At 38.1% G+C, this 19,995-nt stretch overlaps 1 protein-coding gene across 1 annotated transcript; it reads right to left on the bottom strand.

Annotated features, from left to right (window-relative positions):
• Positions 1-11,997: 11,997 nt before the first annotated feature.
• On the bottom strand, positions 11,998-18,113 carry LOC124276897 (transmembrane protein with metallophosphoesterase domain-like). The gene is made up of 5 exons (XM_046712565.1): positions 17,366-18,113; positions 16,347-16,457; positions 13,833-14,001; positions 13,447-13,586; positions 11,998-12,623 (listed from the first exon to the last, which is right to left on the bottom strand). The coding sequence occupies exons 1-5, from the start codon at positions 18,087-18,089 to the stop codon at positions 12,427-12,429; spliced, it is 1,341 nt and encodes a 446-aa protein (XP_046568521.1). The 5' UTR covers positions 18,090-18,113; the 3' UTR covers positions 11,998-12,426.
• Positions 18,114-19,995: the final 1,882 nt, after the last annotated feature.

Raw genomic sequence — 19,995 nt, 5'->3', positions numbered from 1 at the left:
TGGAGGAGAGAAATGCCAAATGTCCTAATTCTCTCTACATAAACATGATAAACATATGAACATGTCTGGAATTTGAAGGTTCACAAATGTAAAGCAAAATGATTTAAGACTCAGAGGGACATGGGACATCTTATAATCAATCAGATAGATTTGTATGCTCCAGTACATGCAAGTAAATGAACTTTTCATTCATAAAATTTTTCACACAAAACATACTTGTAACACATGTCCTTCTGAAGAAATAGTCTTGAAATAGAAGTTGTGGTCATGGTATTCTGAATGTGCTTTTCTGATGTTCCCCACTATAATATTGCTAGAATTTTGCTGAAGCATAAATTCTTACTCACTCAAATTGTCACAAAATAGGTGCTCTCATTTATTGATGCATTTATTTAGACTCAGATACTCTAAACTCTATCGACCATGGAACATCTTTTGCAACAAAGGAGTCTGGTTTGTCAATGTTTATAGGCAGCAGTTTGTAATGAAAATGGCGGGGCAGAGTTATTCATTCCGTCCAACAGGGTTGCACCCCTTTCTCAAGTAGTTTAACTATAAGAGCTGATCAATTAGTGATATCGCCATGATATTGCTGGAATATTGCTGTTTCATATTTACCTGCATCCTGTTCATTAATGATATTTACTATCCGAGTAAGTCTCCATCTTCCAACAGTTGATCCTAAATGAATGTCGGATATTTGCACAATTTTCAATCCATCAAGAGATGCAGGCAATCCTTTGACTGGAATGGGGACTTCTTTCACAACAGGAGGAGTAGTAGCGTTGTAAAGACCATACGTCCATAAAAGAATAGCATAAATAAGTACAAGCTGCAATTCCCTTTGCTTTGAAAAGACGGGTTTACTTTTAAATATGTTTCTCAAACAAAACAGAACAACCTTCACAAACACTAAACCTGTCACAATCTGAAACAATAGCCCCAGTGCGGCATTACAACTGTATGCTATAACATATGGTTCTCGACCTATGAAATAAAAGTTCATAAAGTAACTGATATGGCATGATACTAAATAAGTTATAAGAAAAATCCTCCATATTGTCCAATTTTTGCGATCAGGTTCAATCACGTCCTTTTGATGAAGATCTTTATCAGAGTATTTGACATGTCTTAGTCCTTCATTCCGTGACGACTTATCGAACATAGTCGAGAAGTTGTTCCACACAAATCTGGAGAGAAGAATCAAGACTACTTGTACAAAAATGAGGAACTGCAAGAACAACAGTCTTGCCTTTCTTTCCCAATGGAGAGACAAGACATACATCTCGCCCAGAATGACGGCAAGCAGAACCGTCACGGCGGCGGCAACCTTCATACCGAAAGAGATCGCCATGTTGTTGTGGGGAGACGGTGATTTCGTAGACAGAACCAGTTCGTAGACGCGGTGAATTCGTAACCCAGACCGGTTCGTAGAATAAAAGTATATATTAAGGGTAAGTTTGATTTTTACTTAGAATGTTTATAACGTAGTTGTTGTCGTTGTTGTGGGTCCACACATCCAGTCAAGCTGGGTCCCGTCTAGCATATCGCAAGTTAACGCGCGCAAAGGTAGCCGAGAACCAGGTTGGCCAATTTGTTTATATGATGTCCCTTGTGGAATACCAAAATACATATGATGTTTCTTTTGTAATATTTTCGTGTCTATCAATAGTAAAATTAGAAAGGCGAAGGAAAATATTTAACGTCATATACAAGGCATGCATTAATGTCAGACTGACCAAATGTGTCCAACTTTGTTGTAAGGGATGTCAATTAAAGGGAGATAACACAGGCCAACGTTGTGGCCAATAGCTGAAAAATGTGTTGATAATTCTACAATGTAAGTTCGAAGCCCATGTTTCCAAAATGGCCAGAATTCTTTGGTTGTTGTAGACGTATTTGTTATGGCAATTTTTAACATTACTGACAACGTTTGTCTTGGTTGGTGATTACATTTCCAAAATAATTTATCAAACCAGTTGCAATTATTCATGATTGTGATGGTCATTTCAGTGAATGTTCCTTTATGCTTTATCATCAATCTGTGGTAAAAAGCTGTTGGTGCAGAATATGATCCTTGGTATCCAGAGCATTATATCTCCAGTATATCATGATAAGAGTAAGAGTGGAACACTAACACTTCTCTGTGCAGATGTAATGCAGGCATTGTATGTAGGTTTCAAAAACTTTTGTATGCCTACACATCAGTTGTATGGTGTGCAAGTTTCAATATGCATGTATGAAATATGTATGGCATTGTTTGTAGATTTATTATTGCTTCGATCCCCTGACAAGTGTCTTGGAAAGTTTGGCATTCAGTGCTGTCTGGTCCATGAAATGTTGACACTGTTGCTGAGGATATACGCTCATGCTGTGACACGGGGGTTGACTGGATGTACATTCCATGATGCTGGTAAAGACACCAATGCCTATCTTACCTCAAGACATATTCAGGTTATGTTAACAATATAATATGCATACTAAACTAGGTTTGAAAATTGTAATATTCAGTGAAAAATGGATGTAATTAATGACTGAACTAAAAGTACATAGCCATGTTGTTTTGTCCATGTGAACCTGTAACGTGATACATAATTTCTTTCGTTTGAGGAACGAATAAGATTGAAATTATTTTCTCCTTGCGGAGGAAAGTACTACTTGTTGATGTAAGAATGTCCGCTAGATGGCTCTGTTATGGGTTTATAAGGAAAGGCGGGAGTTCGAAGAGCATTCTCAGTTGCGGTGCGCTCGAGTCTAGTATTAACCTATCAGTTATAACATGGATCAGAACAAACCTATCTCTAACAAGCTAGACGAGATTTGGTTGAAGTTGGACCAATCTAAAACAGAAATTGCTAATTTGGAAAATAGGATTGGAGAGTTTTGTGGCGAATTTCTAAAGACGTCTTAAGAACTCACGAAGTTGAAGGCAGCTAAGGACATAGTTTGGAAAAAAGAAGGTAATAAAATTCAACATAGTTTCAATTCTGAGACTTTGGATAGCTTGGAGCAGATTAAGTTTGCTCTTGAATACAGTAAGTTGAAATACGCATCAGATCTCGTAGATACAGAAGTACAACGTATTCAGCAGCGTAATAAATTGATAAGGATTGCCGACACTTCTGATGGTGGATGGGAAACTGTGAAAAATTATGTTTCCCGAGATCTTGCATCTGACTCCGACGACGACAAGCGAATTTCAAGGGCTGAGAGAAAAGCTGTTCGGAAATTCAAGGCAAGGAATGCGCGTTTCACACGGAGTCCCTACAGTAGGCCCCGAGGTGGTCGTGCAGCTTCTGCTACTGTTACTTCTGCTGAATCTGTACCTAGCGTCAATCAGCCCTTTCGGAGGAGTTCTTCCAGCGGGGCATGTTTCTCGTGTGGAAGCTTTGAACACTGGCGACGTCATTGTCCCTTTACAAGCGGACAGCAGCAATCATCCACAGCGGGGCGCACTTCAGGGAGTGGAGGACAATACTAGTGAGCACACCAAAGTTAAGTATGGTGTTTTTGATGAAGTAGGTCAGATCGCGCTGACTCATGATTATTTTGAATACGAGCAGGGCCATGCCGAAATCATAGTGAAGAATAGATTAAAGAAGAGTGTAAAATTTTGGAGAAATATAGGTTGCTCCAACTTTGTGCTTGACATTCTAGAAAATGGTTACAAGATTCCCTTTTATTCTACTCCACCTGATATGGATTTAAACAACAATAAGTCAGCAATAATGCATAAAGATTTTGTAGCGGGGGCTATAGCTGATTTGGTACGAAAAGGTTTGGTTGTTGAATGCTCTCAAAAACCTACAGTCGTAAACCCCCTCTCTGTTTCCGTTCAATCTTCAGGTTAAAAGAGATTGATCCTGGATCTCTCGGTGGTGAATACACATATATAGAAGGAATCGGTCAAATATGAAGACTGGAGGACAGCTTTGTTATATATACAGAAAAATGATTGGATTGTTAAATTCGATATTCATTCTGCCTGCCATCATTTAGATATACTTGAAGATCATACTCAGTTTTTGGGATTTGCGTGGAAGGAAGGTACGGTTAGAAAGTTTTATAAGTTTCTTGTACTACCTTTTGGGTTGTCCTCAGCACCATATGTATTTACAAAGGTAATTCGGCAGTTAGTAAAGCATTGGAGGAGTAAGGGTTATAACATCGTTACCTTCTTAGATGACGGCCTCCTTGCCTGTGACTCTAAGTACAATACCGCAGATGTTGCGAATATTGTAAAGCAGGATATCATTTCTTCGGGTTTCGTGCCTAAGGTAGAAAAATCACTGTGGGAGCCGTGCCAATGTTTAGAATGGTTGGGGCTTATCATTGATACACGTTCAATGGCTTTGTCTATATCACAGAGGAAAGTGGACAAACTTATGCAGTGTGTTGAAGGATTGTTGTCGGTTAACGGGACTGTACCAGTTAGAAAAGTTGCTTCTGTAGTGGGGAAGATAATAAGCATGAGTATTGTGCTCGGATCTGTTGCTCAGCTTATGACGAGGTCGTTGTCCATGCAAACTGTTGATATTGTATCATGGAATGACAGTGTACTTCTCTCTGAACTAAGCATCCAACAGCTTCAGTTTTGGTTAAGCAACATAAGCAACTATACTGAGAAGTGTTTGATAGAGCAGAATACTGTTACACGGATTGTATATAGTGATGCAAGTAATGTCGGGTATGGTGGATACTGTGTTCAATTTGGTGACGTTCAGTCACATGGTCAGTGGTCTCCTGATGAGGCTAAAGCGAGCTCTACCTATCGAGAGATAAAGGCTGTGTATATGGTTATGCAGAGTACTGTGTCCAAGTTGAAATCGCAGAGAGTCAAATGGTTTACCGACAACAAGAATGTTGACATTATTGTATCCAAAGGATCCATGAAGAAGCATTTGCAGAACATTGCTTTGAAGATATTCCACTTGTGTATTGAATGCCAGATTCACTTAGAAATGCAGTGGTTACCTCGCTCTGAGAACGAGAGAGCTGATTACCTCAGTAAAATCATAGACACAGACGATTGGGGTATAGCTGACTATGTTTTTCAACACCTTAGTTCCATGTGGGGTCCATATGAGGTAGACCTGTTTGCTTCATATTATAACAACAAAGTCGCCAGGTTTTATTCAAGGTTTTGGAATCCGGGTTCGCGAGGAGTCGATGCATTTACTATGAGCTGGACGGAAGGAAATAACTGGATAGTACCGCCAGTGTATTTAGTGGCCAGGGTGTTACAACATTTGGCTAGATGCCACTGTAAAGCCACATTGATAGTACCTCAATGGTATTCTGCAAACTTTTGGCCTTTATTGTGTCCCGGGGGTTCGTTCATTTCACAAGTGAAGGACATTGTGTACTTACTCACTTGTAAAGAGGCATATGTGCCTAGTAGACAAGGAAATGGTTTGTTTGGTATAAGTAATTTAAATTTCCAAATGTTGGCGCTTTGTGTTCAATATTGAATTTTGTGTTTACAGATGTATTTTTGCATGTGTTTTCCGAAGAGATAGGGACGCTACCCCCGAGTGTGAGACAGCTAGCTGGAGATGTGCCGGTTCTTTTGTCTCATGCTAGAGCGTCGTCCACGTGCAAAAAGTACGAGTATGGATTCCGTGCATGGAAAGAATGGGCGATTACTAACGGTATGTCAACCGTGTTACCGTTAAGTCCCTTGCATAGTGCTGTATATCTTTTATCCGTGATACAAAGATCAGAATCTTTTTCGCCGGTGCAAAATGCCTTTTATAGCATTAGGCACTTTCATAATATTATTGGGCTATCGTCTCCTACTGATAATGCCCTAGTTGTTAATGTATTAGAAGCAGCCAAGCGAAAATTATCGAAACCTGTGAAGAAGAAGGAGCCCATCACGTTAGAATTGCTTGAAAAGATGTTTGATGATAAAATGCGTGAGCCTAATGTATATAATTTGAGAACTGTATCTATGTGTCTTCTTGCTTTTGCTGGTTTCTTACGTTCCTCTGAATTACTGAATGAGAAATATGACGATCTCATCTTCTACGATGCTTATATGACAGTTTTCATCGAGAGTTCAAAAACAGATGTGTATCGGGATGGAGCCTGGCTGGTTATTGGTAGAACCAATACAAAAATGTGTCCTGTAAAGTGCTTGGAAAGGTATTTGGAAATATCTTCATTTTGCAAAAACGCTGACTCTGATTCCTTTGTGTTTAGGAATATGTGCAAAACAAAAGAAAGTGATTGTTTTAGATCAGATAACAAATCAATGTCATATACTCGGCTACGAGAAGTGTTTATTGAGGCCTTTAAACCATATGTGCCTGACATTAAATGCTATGGTTTGCACAGTTTGAGATCAGGTGGGGCGAGTGTTGCTGCAAATCGGGGAATTCCTGATAGGCTTTTCAAACGGCATGGACGGTGGAGGAGCGAAGGGGCTAAAGATGGCTATGTATAGGACAGTGTAGAAATCAGATTGAAAGTGTCTCTTTCTTTGGGCCTTTAAGCCCCCGTTCTTTTGGTCTCAAGAGTGCACCGCACATGACGTACCATATAACTGTTGTGTTGTTTGTAGTACTGAGTGGAGAGTAGGAGAAATTCTGTGGATTTTCTGTTATGGTATTGCTGAGCAAATTGTTTATATTTTTCAATCTACTTCTCAATGTTTACTAAGAATAACCACTTATAAAGATAATCCATCAGTTCTGTGAACTTAAAGTCAACAAACAACATACTCAGTAGTGGTTGTCCGACTAACTGAAATAATCGAAGATTTGTCGCAGTGACTAAACGACCAAGCAATCGATCATGTTTTTACATAATCGAACACAAACAATTCTGGAATACTTTTTTTCATTAACAGTATTTTTCACACGGTTGGTTTTGTCTGTTACATTTCATGAGCAGTACAAGCTTATTCCAAGTCATGATTGAATTTATCTTAAAGACTCCAAGAAATTTATGTTCCTAACATACTATTCATCCTTTAAAGATGTGAAGTTTTGCCCAAAAACCCCCCAAAGAACTACATGTTTTTTTCCTTATTTGTTTGTGCATGAACAAATTTCATAAATGACGCTAACCAATTATTTTCGATGATTGATCGGTTGTAATGAACCAATCATCAATTATGAGATTTTAACCAGTTCCCAACACTAATACTCAGTCAGATCACCTGTCAAAAAGATATTATTTGACCAAAACCTTAATGAACACGAACACCCCACCCTCACCCCCAATATATAGATAAATAATATATAGATAGAGAAGATAACTCTGAGTATATGTCATCCACCTGGAGCGATCACAGCCTGATACCACATCTCTTGTCTGAATGGTTGCTAAGGGAAGATTGTTGCCGAGACTGCAGCTCGTGTTCCATATGTGCCGTGCTAGGGTTGAGGCCTCGTGACTGTGTAAGAGACTCCCTGATGCTGACATTGATTTCCTGTTCCATGAGGATGAAGCCCCTCCAACTGCACAAGCATCCGTTCTTGCAAATGCATCCAGAGTGTCAACCTTGTCATCATGCTCTCTCATAGGATTTTGCTTTTTGAGCTCTACTGGTCCCGCACCAAATCATGACTCAGGCCCCTCCCTAGTGGTCATGTTCGGTTGTGAAGGAATCCTGAAATCTCCAGTGCAAGGATCTGTGAAGTCTAGACAGTATCTCGATTCCTAGTCTGTCCAATTGAAGTAATCATCAAAAGTGCGTAGCTGTGATGTCGGGTCATGGCCTTGCAAGGATTACCCTCTCCAACAGAGGAAATACTTATGCCACTGGCATTGCACAGGGCATTTGTAAGTGGTGTGACATTGCTGAAGTTAGGATCAACCAATCTGCACACTGAGTGCTGGAACAAGGTCGACCACCTCTATGTTGCCAAGTGGCTGAACAATATGTTTAGTATTTATTCCATGCCCTGCTGGCACCAAAGATGAAGAATAATGACAATTATTATGGATATACAACTTCTTTTATTCTGTGGAGGCGATGTTTCAACTCAACTTCTAAAATGCCCATCAAAGAAGGCACCAAGGATGTTTTCAAGGTGACATTGTGTTCATTGAGTTCATATCAAGTATGCCATCAAATATTCTTCAGTCATCAAATGGCACCTTGGACACAGATGGGGCTCTATAATAATGCTGTGCAAGAATTCTGTAACAGAAGAACACTGTCATGATATACACATGGTCCAATACCTCTTATACATTTTCCCCACAAATGCATGCCTCAGTCTGATATACAGTCAAATCCCGATGAGTCGAATCGCTGGGGACCAAGTAAAAGATTCGGCTTATCGACGTATTCGAGACATAGGTATGTCTATGAGGGTAGAAAAAAAAGACGATTGAATATTGAACAATTCCTTTATTCCACTGCAGTGATCGCTGCAAACTTCTTGTCAATAGTGTGCACTTTTAGAATGCGCTTACGTTTTGGAGTTGATGTTTCCGATCTGTTTATCCCCCCAGATTGCTGGGAGCATTGTAACTCCGCCATGATATACAGATCATGAATAGTAATAACCGAATGAAAGCTGCTATATAACGCAACCGATTTGATTGAGTTAACTCAATGTCATGTGCTAATTCTTCCGTTTCCGTAAAATCACTAATCTGCCTTTTGAACTCACCCGACAATAGCGGAAAGGTGCGAGCCGCGCTGGTTTGTTAATTGGATCAGTTACTAGTAGTTGGATCACCAATTAACTTCTCATTGACTGACTTCGGCTTATGTATACAAGATTACTATTGTTTGTAATAAAATGCAGATCCTATAGGGTATTTCAATTCATTTTTATTTTCATCAAAACTTAATTATCAGTATGTTTTCAAACTTGGGGCAATTTTGTTCACCTTATTCATATACATATTTCCTGGTTCTCTGCAACAACTTCCTGTTGTTCAGTGGCACATGTAAAATTGCATACCCTGGTTATATTTGATTGTGATTCCAAAGCTGCCAGGTTGTGCTGTTTTTAGTTAGTCATAGCATGGAGTTAAGCATTTGTGCACAAAGTTTTTGCAATCAAGAAGTCCCGTCTTTCATATAGGACTATTCATGATGATGTTGTTCTCATGTATGGCTATTTGTGTGATGACTCCAGCAAGGACACAAGTGTAAGGACCTGTGTGAATCCTGATCATGTATGTCAACTATTCAAGGAATATATCCAAATTCATCTGACGTTGTGTAAAACTCCATTGAAATCAAACATAAAATACATGGAAAAATAATTCTCCAACAATGAACAGAACAATATTACATAAGGATCAACAAACAATTCATATGGATACATGATATACTAAAATATATTCCCTGTCAACAGTAGAATTGTGTTAGGTGAATATGCACCAGCAGCGGTACAACCATAAAGCACTGTAGCTCACCTGCATTCTTGAAATTATAGTCCACAAAACAAAATACAGTAACAATAAATACTTGGAAAATAGATAAGCCTGTCACCTACATTTTCATGAATTGGAACTTCAATACCTACATTTGCAATTACCTCCTTTGATAAATATCCAGGATTACACAAGTACCTGGCACACATTTGGTACAAGAACATTGTCTGTTTATCATGAAAGGCACCTGACCCTGCAAAGTCTAACTTATCTTGACACATGCTGACTTAACAAATCTTCAGGTTCAGGCATCGGTATTGAAGATCATTTTAATGATAAATAACAAAATACAAAGTCAACCAGATATACACAAAGAGACCAAATAGAGCCATGATATGCAACAGTCCTAGCAAGCCAAAACAAATTTGCAAAGTATCAGAGAAAATATTTTTATATAATTTGAACTTCTTGTTTTGGAAGACCAAAAGAGAAAATGTGAACACAAAGAAAACATAGCAATGATGATGTGTATAGAAAGATATATGCAAGGGTTTACATGACATCTTTTGAAATGAACAATAACATCATTTGAGCAAATGAAAACACAAAAACAACAAGGGTCATAACTCTGTAAAACATTCCTTCTTGATGACAGTTTTCAAACTTGATGACATTGTCATCAGTTAATGATCTGTCTTAAATGTCATCTAGGAATTGTCAGTACTGTGCACCATGTGTCAAACATCCAACAAGGGCCACAGACATAACTCTAAATGAAATTTTGATGATGGTTTTCATTCAAACATGTCATACCATTATGATGTATGCAAATTTTCATCCTTGTATCCATGGCAATTTCCCATAAACCTCAGGCAGATAAATCTGTTATCACTCCGGTATTAGTTATTCAGTGTACACTCATATTCATTCTCAGCCCCCTGATGATTCCATCAAACCAAATCACTAGAAGGTTTAGATTCAGTTGAACATTTTGTCGCACCAGGTACCCGTCCACAGCAGGATTGTAGTGTGGGTGGCAAGACCAAAGCTGCTGGACATGGTCATAAAAATATATTTAGAGACATAAATGAGAAATATAAAATCGTTTTCTCAAAACAAAGATATGTAAATATTACAATAAAAGTCACATATAAAACCTGCCTCACAAGACCAAGGCTAACAAGCCAGTTTGTTCCTCACCCAGGTTCTGAGACCTGAGAGAATCATTTCATTTTAAATCTGCGTCAGTAAATAAACAAATCTTTATGATATATAGTATAAATATATTTAAAAAATGGAATGTATAATCAAACGAAAGTACCGGTAATCACAGATATGATATGTATGACATCAAACACGGGAAATTCTATAAAACATGAACCCTCTAACATGAAATATTCATCTGGTCACATAAAAATTCAAAAATATTTCATAAAGTATGCATGATAAGGCATCTGATTTCAAAGCATACTGCCAAGTCTCCTCTCCTGGTAACCATGGTAACATTCAAGGCCTTATTACAGCTTACAATCTATTTTATGGTTGACATGTGGAGGACATTTGCAATTTGATTAATTGTACCAGATGTTCCTGTGGATAATTGACCTGCCTCTGCATGTATTTGTGACAGGATGTGAGGCAGGATATGCTCACCTTTGTGAAAACACATGCATTATCACTATTTGATGTTTAAACACAAACTCATGACTCAGTCGAAATCATACAATCGACTATGGAAAGGGTTTTGTCACTTATTTTCATCTCTGTACACTTCCTTACAAGTGAGTGAATGAGCGAGATGAAATTTTATGTCACATCGGCATTGTTTCTGCCATATAGCAACATAGTTTGTTCAAACATTTATTTCTATATTTACTTATTCCATGGTCAAATATAAGAAGCGTTACTCATGGTGAAATATAAGAAGCGTTCCTTGGGCTTTACACTTGCAAGGTATTTCATGGTCAAGTGTGGAATAATTTATTCTTTTTCATAGAGATCGTCCTTGGGGTACATATATGCATTTTCTGCTGTTGAAAATGCCATGTGACAGTTGTATCAATGTTTTAATAAAAATAATGTACAATAAATAAAAGCCTTTTTTAATCATTATACGGCCCCCACCACATGGAGTTACCTCCCTGCCACACATGCGTGGCCAACCAGGTAAGCACCTTGGCCCGTATCATCATTCCTTCTGCTGTCACGCATCATGTATACACGTGCTTTGACTAGTGCTGACCAAGAGTATTCATACTACGACTATGTCTGAGTCTTCAACTACTGTATGTATGGTCTTTATTTGTTCTTTAGAACGCTCTTTTGTGTGGAATAATTTAGTTTGAAGCACTTTTAGTTCATTCGGTAGAGTTACAGGGTGTAGTGCAGACACAGGAGTGGTGGAGTGTGAAAGGCTTAGAGCAAACGACAAGCTGTGGAGTCAAAGCCATATATTATATAGGAATGTAATATACACGATGTAATAAACAATGTAATATCTTATTAATGATGATTTCAGTATAGAGAGAACAAATCTATCTGTGCAAATACTCAAAGCATCTCTATGTTTATGGCAGTCACATAAATGGACATTGTGAAATACATATACATAGACAATGCCGTACCACCAACCATCCTGTTGAGGTCCTACCTAATGCCATATTTTCTCCTGGACAAATGGTGGTATTATAACCAGGGTATACTGTATTGTTGTTTGATGTCATTTATGTCTGTCATGGCAGATTCCCAACCTGTAAAATCCCACAAACAGAGTAGATCGAAACTGTTAAATATATCTTTCATCTGTGTCAGTCTGATGACTGCCTATATATGCTGTGGGTTACACCACATGGAACATGTTAAATATAAAATAGAATATCAACATGAATGAATGAATGAATGAATGAATGAATGAATGAATGAATGAATGAATGAATGAATGAATGAATGAATGAATGATGGATGGATGGATGGGTGGACGGACGCAAAATTCTTTAATGTGTCTCTCCTCTGTTTTCTTCGCAAAATTTGTGAAACAACTCAATTTCTTTGAAAAATCATATAATTTAAAAGTGACTTATTCTAAAAATATCCAGGAGTGAGTATTATCTTTGTGACCTCCATAGTTGCTCCAATCCTCATAGGGATGCCCATATACTGAGTACCCACTGAGACGTACACATGACTGGATTCACCATAGCGATACAGTCCGGAAAAGAAGGGGTGCAAAAAATAAGATCCAAACATCATTGGGAAGAACTGTCCTCCATGAGTGTGACCTGTAATAGATAAAGAGAGTCAATAACTGAGGCATATATCACTAGTGTCACCCACTTCAGGGTTCAGTTGGATGACAGCAGCATACGAGGTATTCTGGTCCTGATATCGCCCATGATGACAGAGTTACTGTACTCACAACAATTAATGTACAGTCAAACACTGTTTTGTCGAAGTTGAAAAAAACCACCATAAATACTTTCAGTTATCTGAGTTTTGACACAACTGCAAAATGATGACTGAAGAATGAGTGAGAAGGGACCAAACTTTTACTTGGTAAACATACATAATATCGACATCAAACTCAACTGTGTTTGACTGTATAGAGTCAATTCTCATCAAGTATGAAGCAGATAACTATAAAGAATGGGATAAGTAAATGCTGCGTTGAGGCATGACTGTGTTCTTTGTAATCTATGACTGGAATTTATGGAACAAGATAAAACGCATAACCTGAACCTTTCCTTGGTTCCCAAACAGCATACACCGGAACATTAATCATTAACAAAGATTGGAAATTAGTTTTATGGATGTAAGCTCTTCAGATTATGGCAGCTGACCAGCTTATCAAAAGTTCCCGAGGGCAATATGACATATGTACCACCTCAACCCTTTCTGGTATCTACTCACCCCATCACTAACACTTTGGTTTTCAGACAGTATATTTCTTCAACAGTGCAAGAAACACATTGCTTTCTTAGACAGGAGGAGTCAAGTACATTATTGGTCATACCACCCAGCATGTCCAATGAACAATTTTAACATAATCCCAACCAATAACAGACAATCAAATGCTTTGGAGAAATTGCTTTGAATAATGGCTACCTGACAGGACAACATCAACTCTGTATTTGGAGTCCAAAGCAGTCTTGGCTGCCTTCGGCTGATGGGCAAGCAGAATTACTGGCTGACTTGGATCACATGACCCCAGAGCATCATCAAGCTTCATCCCATGATCACCATACCTGAATGTTTAAACCAAAGATTTCAAATTTTACCTGCATATTACATTTCAACTTTAGTTTTACCACTGGTGGTGGTTTCTACACATTGTTTTTACAAGACCAGGCTGTGTATTTTTTAGCTCAAAGTACTGTCTCCAATACTTATCAATAATTGATCGAAATTTAGTTAGCATAGGTAACCATGGTAACTGGAATGTATTCTGCAAGGTAAGTCATGGATTAAGGACAATATCCTTTGTCCCTTACCCTATCTTTAAAGCATGGATATCGTCTGTCCCAGCAAGGCATATTTGTTGGTTGGTGGGTAGTTTCTCACTGGGAAGTCGGACATTACTGTTGTGTAATACAATAAAGCCGAGACCACGGAGGTGAGAGAACCAATTGTCTACATCACCTGTATAGTACTCATGATTGCCTGAAACAGAAAACAAACAACATACATTGGAAAACAAACAGACAAAACAAACTTTCTACCGTCAATGCCCATCACTTTTGAGTCAACCTTGGTCATAAGCATAATTTTCTGTGGATTTTTATGTACCACTATTACACTCTTACTAGCTGAGAGGACAAAACAGTATACAGTACACAACCCTGTGCACTTAAAAGAACCCACGAATCCGTTGGTATATGAAAAGATGGTGGCCCAATGAATATGTGCAAACACCTAGTTGTGGGTACAGCAACATTCAGTGAACTTGGACAAAGTACTGTGACAATGTGTCCCAGTCCACCCAGCTGTGAATGGGTACCTCGTGAGGATGAGAAAGACATAATAACTTGGTGCACCTAGTGGCTGCAAGAGTTGTATACTGCCCAGGGAGTTGAGATTGATGATACGATGTGCCGTTGAGATTGACATCCAATGATCGAGGGAAAAATACCAGCGCCTTGAGCATGCACTAGTTGCCTGGATATGTGCACCCTAAATATCCTATAATAATAAAAACTAATTCACTTGCCTCAGGCTTTCAGACAAGTGTCTAAAGCTGAAGACTGTCAAATCAATTTTTTCAGATTGCATGGTTCATACATGGTTCCTGGTGAACTGACCACAGTGACAAAATGGGTAATTTTAAAGCAATCTAAATGATTTTATACTATTTTTCAGTGACAGATTTGTTAATGTAGCAGTCAGTGTCTTTAGACACTAGTTCAAACCCAGAGTCAAGTTCACATGTTTCTGGCCCCGATTTCTTGAAACAAACTTAAGTCTGAGTTTTGACTTAAGTAAGAGTTTTTAGAAGAATGATGACAATTTTTATGGATATACAACTTCTTTTCTTGTGAAAGGCGACATTTCAACATAGATTCTAATGTCGTTGTCAAGCAAGTGATACATGAGAAACAACTAGTCATCACATCCAACAACTCTTGAAGCAGCAAGCTGACAAAGATGTCAACAAGAGGCAACAGCATCCAGAACCTCTTGCAGGCCACAGGAAGACCTAGGTCGTCCCACAAGCAAGACCCCTCAGGTGTGGTTTACTACATAGAATGTTATTGCGGTGACTCCTATGTTGGAGAAACATCAAGACCACTCACCCTCAGGATCAACATGATCAAGGAACACCAGGCTTCAGTTAGGAAGAACGATTCTAAATCAGCCATTGCCAACCACATCAAAGCCCACCCTAACCACACTATCAACTGGGACAACATCAAGACCATAGAAAGGAACCAGTCAGGCGACAAATTTCATAATTTTTTGGAAGCAGTGCATATAAAAAAGATAGGCTCTGCCCTCAAGAGAGATGAAGGGTACTACATTCCCGATGCCTACCATCACTTGATAAAGTAATCATCAGTAATACTTCTTGTGCACATTATCTGTTTCAATACAACTTTACCCAACATGTCATACAAACTATGTACATCAACCGCATCTATTGTGGAAACATTCACCTGGCTTCCTATCATTTGTATAAGCTCTAAGTCAGTCCTTGTATGTCACCCAACTGGGTTCCAATCAACTTACTCAATCTCCTATACAAGCGATGTACATTAACCTCATTTATTGTATAAACAACTCATTCCCAATCTATTGTAATAACAACTCATTTACATATTATCTGAATTTGTTTCTCATGTATCACTTGTCATCATTCTTCATCAACTCAACTTCTAAAATGCCCATCAAAGAAAACGCAGCAAAATGCATTTCCCAGAATGAACTGAAATTGATATCCAACTCAAACATAGTTGACAATTTGAGTTTGGTGGATAGATTACTTAAGTTGTTTGGGCTTTTTATATTAAAATGCAGTTGAGTTAAAAATCCAGCTGTTTCAAATTGTCAAACTCAAGTTTTTACAAATTTCAAACTAAGTTTGTTTTGAGAAATCGGGGCCTGGTCTCATATTTTAGTTTAAGTACTGTGTCTTAAGCTGAAATATACTGGGGCTGTAGACTCACTAGTAATTGGCACAGACTGTGTTCGAGTCAGAAATTAGAACTGGGCATGCAAAGAAGGGTCCTTGAGATTTGCTGCTATAGTTTTACAAATATGGCCACACTCAGCTATATTCCAGCTATGTGACAGAGGTCTGTAAGGAGTAGAGTCTGGTCTGGACAATTTGGTGATTGACATCATGAGCATCAAACTTACACAATGGGACATGATGACACGGACCTACCATGTCAGTGGGTCTCTCCACCTGATACCAGTTGTCTCTTATGACAAGCACGAAAAAGATAAACTTAGATGGATATAGACAAAACACAATGTCATTATGGAATGCCACCAACAAACAAGTGCACCTGTTATAAAATATTTCCCAAACTTGGCCTGAATATCCTTAACAGGTTCCACTGCTTCCCTGAGGCTTGCAACACTTCCATCGACGAGATCTCCAGTCATCACAACAACATCTGCAAGGATATGAAACTGAGTCAATAATAAAAACTCAAATGTTTCCATGAACAAGCTGAATACAGAATGAAAACATATTGGAAAAATACAAAAAACACACAGTCAAAACCATTCCAACATGAAATAATTTGATATCCAAGGATTACACAAGACAAAGTTGCTGGATTCACTCAGCTTTAATCTGACCAAAAGCAGTATTTGTGTCATATACACTTGGAGGAGACCCGAGAAGATCCGGGTTAGAGCTGGTCTTCAGTAATCCATTCTTACTGTAAGAGGCGACTAACACTTATCATCATATCCCAATTGGGTAGATCAATGCCCATGCAGTTGATCACTGGATTGTCTGGTCCAGACTCAATTATTTACACACTTATAAAGTGTGACTATTGCTGAGAGCAGCGTTAAAAACGAAAAACAAAAGCAAAAGCATGGAGGAGATAAATACTGAATGTCCTATTTCTCCCTACATAATACAAGATAAACATATCAACATTTTTCGAGTGAGAAGATTCACAAATATGAAGTAATTTTCATTATTGTGTACAGGAATGCAGTTTGTCAAGAATTTAATTATTGATGCTGCACACATCCGTCGCTGGTCTGAACACTATCTTCTGTGGGACATCTTCAGCAATAAATTGGTTAGGTTTTAAAGCTTTTTTTTGGTAATGAAAACTGCAGGAAAGAGCTGTGTTTTGGGTCTAAGGGGCAAATGTATCCCCTTCTCATACATTTTAAACAATGGAAGCTGAATCTCTGACCCATGTAAATACATGAAAGTGCTTTTCTGGTGTCCCCCTGCCATGATATTGCTGGAATATTGCTCAAAGAGGCATGAAACCTTATTCACTCACTCAAAACGTGCTCTGATTTATTGACATCACTGTTTCAAGTTCGTATTTACCTGCATCCAACTCATTAATGATATTTACTATGCGAGTAAGTCTCCATCTTCCAACAGTTGGTCCAAGATGAATGTCTGATATTTGCACAATTCTCAATCCATCAAGAGATGCAGGCAATCCTTTGACTGGAATGGGGACTTCTTTCACAACAGGAGGAGTAGTAGCGTTGTAAAGACCATACGTCCATAAAAGAATAGCATAAATAAGTACAAACTGTAATTCCCGTTGTTTGGAAAAAAAGGAATTACTTTTAAAAATGAACCTTACACAAAACAGAATAACTTTCACAAATACTAAACCTGTCACTATCTGAAACAATAGTCCAAGTGCCGCATAACAACTGTATGCTATAACATACGGTTCTCGACCTATGAAGTAAAAGTTCGTAAAGTAACTGATATGACATAATACTAAGTACGTTATAAGAAAAATCCTCCATATTGTCCACTTCTTGAGATCATATTGGGCAACGTCCATCTGATGAAGATCTTTATCCGAATATTTGACATGTCTTAGCCCTTCCTTCCGTGACGGCTTATCGAACATAGTCGAGAAGTTATTCCACACAAATCTGGAGAGAAAAATCAGGAATGCTTGTGCAAAAATGACGAACTGCAATCTTGACATTTTTGCCTGGAGAGACAAGGCATACATCCCACCCAGAATGACGGCAAGCAGAACCGTTACGGCGGCTGCAACCTTAATAACGAAAGGGACAGCCATGTTGTGTATATGATATCCCTTGTGAAATATCAAAATAGATATAATGGTTCTTGCATAATATTTTCACCTCAGGCAATAGTCATTCTGAACAACCAAACAAACTGAAATATTTCACGCCTTACACAAGACATACAGTAATGGCAGACTGACCAAATGTGTACAACAACTTTGTTGTATGGGATATCAATAAAAGGGAGGTAACACAGGTCAACGTTGTTGCTATAACATGTGTTAATAATCCTACAAAGTAAGTTCGAAGCATATGTTTCGTGATTGGCCGGACATTTTTGTTGTTGTTGTAGATCCAAACTGTGCAAAGGTCTTTGGTACTTTATTTTTAATTACTCACCAAAAGTATGTCTTGGTTGGTGATTAGATTTCCAAAATAGTTGATCAATTCATGGTTGTTGAGTTTGAAATATACTTTGATGATGATCATTTCAGTGAGTGAATGTTCTGTTATGATTTATCATATTAATCTTCGTCCAGGAAGAAACTCTTCGATTTAATTGATGCAATATATGCGAAACGGCACCAACTAAAATCTTATGTGGAAAACTAGTTTGTCATTATAGATAATTCTGATAAAACTGATTGTTTAGATACTAAATACGTCTCGTAGACACTGCCGACAGTGATTGGAAAGGGCATCCCATAGCCGATAATCGGATTGCAGAATGTTTGGACAATAAATACATCTACTCTGTGCCGACAGTGATTGTTAAGGGCATCCCCCCAAAATACAGGAAATTAAACAACAACTTGATGTATATACTTAATACAAACCCATACTACAATCCCTTCCTCCAGCATTACTGCCAAAAATCTTGACCAACACAAAATTTAATGAACACTATATACATAACAAATTCACAGTGCAAGAACATTTATACTGACGGATCCAAGGACCAAACACGCCGAATTGATGTTGCCATAACCAGATTAAGATTAGCAAATGGCAATCATAATCACTATCAACACAAAATCAACCTTCATCCAAACGGCAAATGTATCGCTTGCCAATTTCCTGAAACAATAGCCCACACTATCTTTTACTGCTCAAAATATAATAAACAAGAACCCCACTCATGGCAAGCTGCGACAACTGACAGACTACTTTGAGAGACAGTGGATCTCCCATCCTATATTCACCCCCCGCACCTGGTCAGTCTTCAACATCGTGGTCAGGACAAACAACTTTGTTGAAGGTATACATTTCTTAATGAAATGTTTCATGTATGTTGCTATAATCTTGCTAATGTTATAATGAAATGAAATAAAACATAAGTCAACGTCATACTTTGTTTTATGTATGTTGCTATAATCTTGCTAATGTTATAATGAAATGAAATAAAACATAAGTCAACGTCATACTTTGTTTTATCTATATGGTCTCTGGTTTTATGTATGTTGCTATAATCATGCTAATGTGGTAATGAAATGAAATAAAACATAAGTCAACGTCATACTTTGTTTTATGTATGTTGCTATAGTCTTGCTAATGTTATAATGAAATGAAATAAAACATAAGTCAACGTCATACTTTGTTTTATGTATGTTGCTATAATCTTGCTAATGTTGTAATGAAATGAAATAAAACATAAAAGTCAACGTCATACTTTGTTTTATATATGGTGCCGTTTTAGCTCAGAAATCAGTAGCCGTTTTCGCCAATATGGTGCCGTTTTCGCCAAACAAATTTGGTGCCGTTTTAGCTATAACCCCAACCTTGGTATCCGGAATATTTTATTTCCCGTATATCATGATAAGATACCTTGGACATAATCCCTTCAATACATGAATACCTTGCTGTAGTCCCATAAAGAGGGCCTGTGATCCCATAGCAAGTAATTCTCCGTGAAATATTTTGTATGTTCATTGTTCACTGCCTTCATGAGCAATACTC

Source organism: Haliotis rubra, unplaced genomic scaffold (assembly GCF_003918875.1).
Source record: "Haliotis rubra isolate DU_JTF1 unplaced genomic scaffold, ASM391887v1 Scf215, whole genome shotgun sequence".
NCBI lineage: Eukaryota > Metazoa > Mollusca > Gastropoda > Lepetellida > Haliotidae > Haliotis > Haliotis rubra.
The sequence above is the reverse complement of the archived record's forward strand: the minus strand, read 5'-3'. Positions and strand labels throughout refer to the sequence as shown.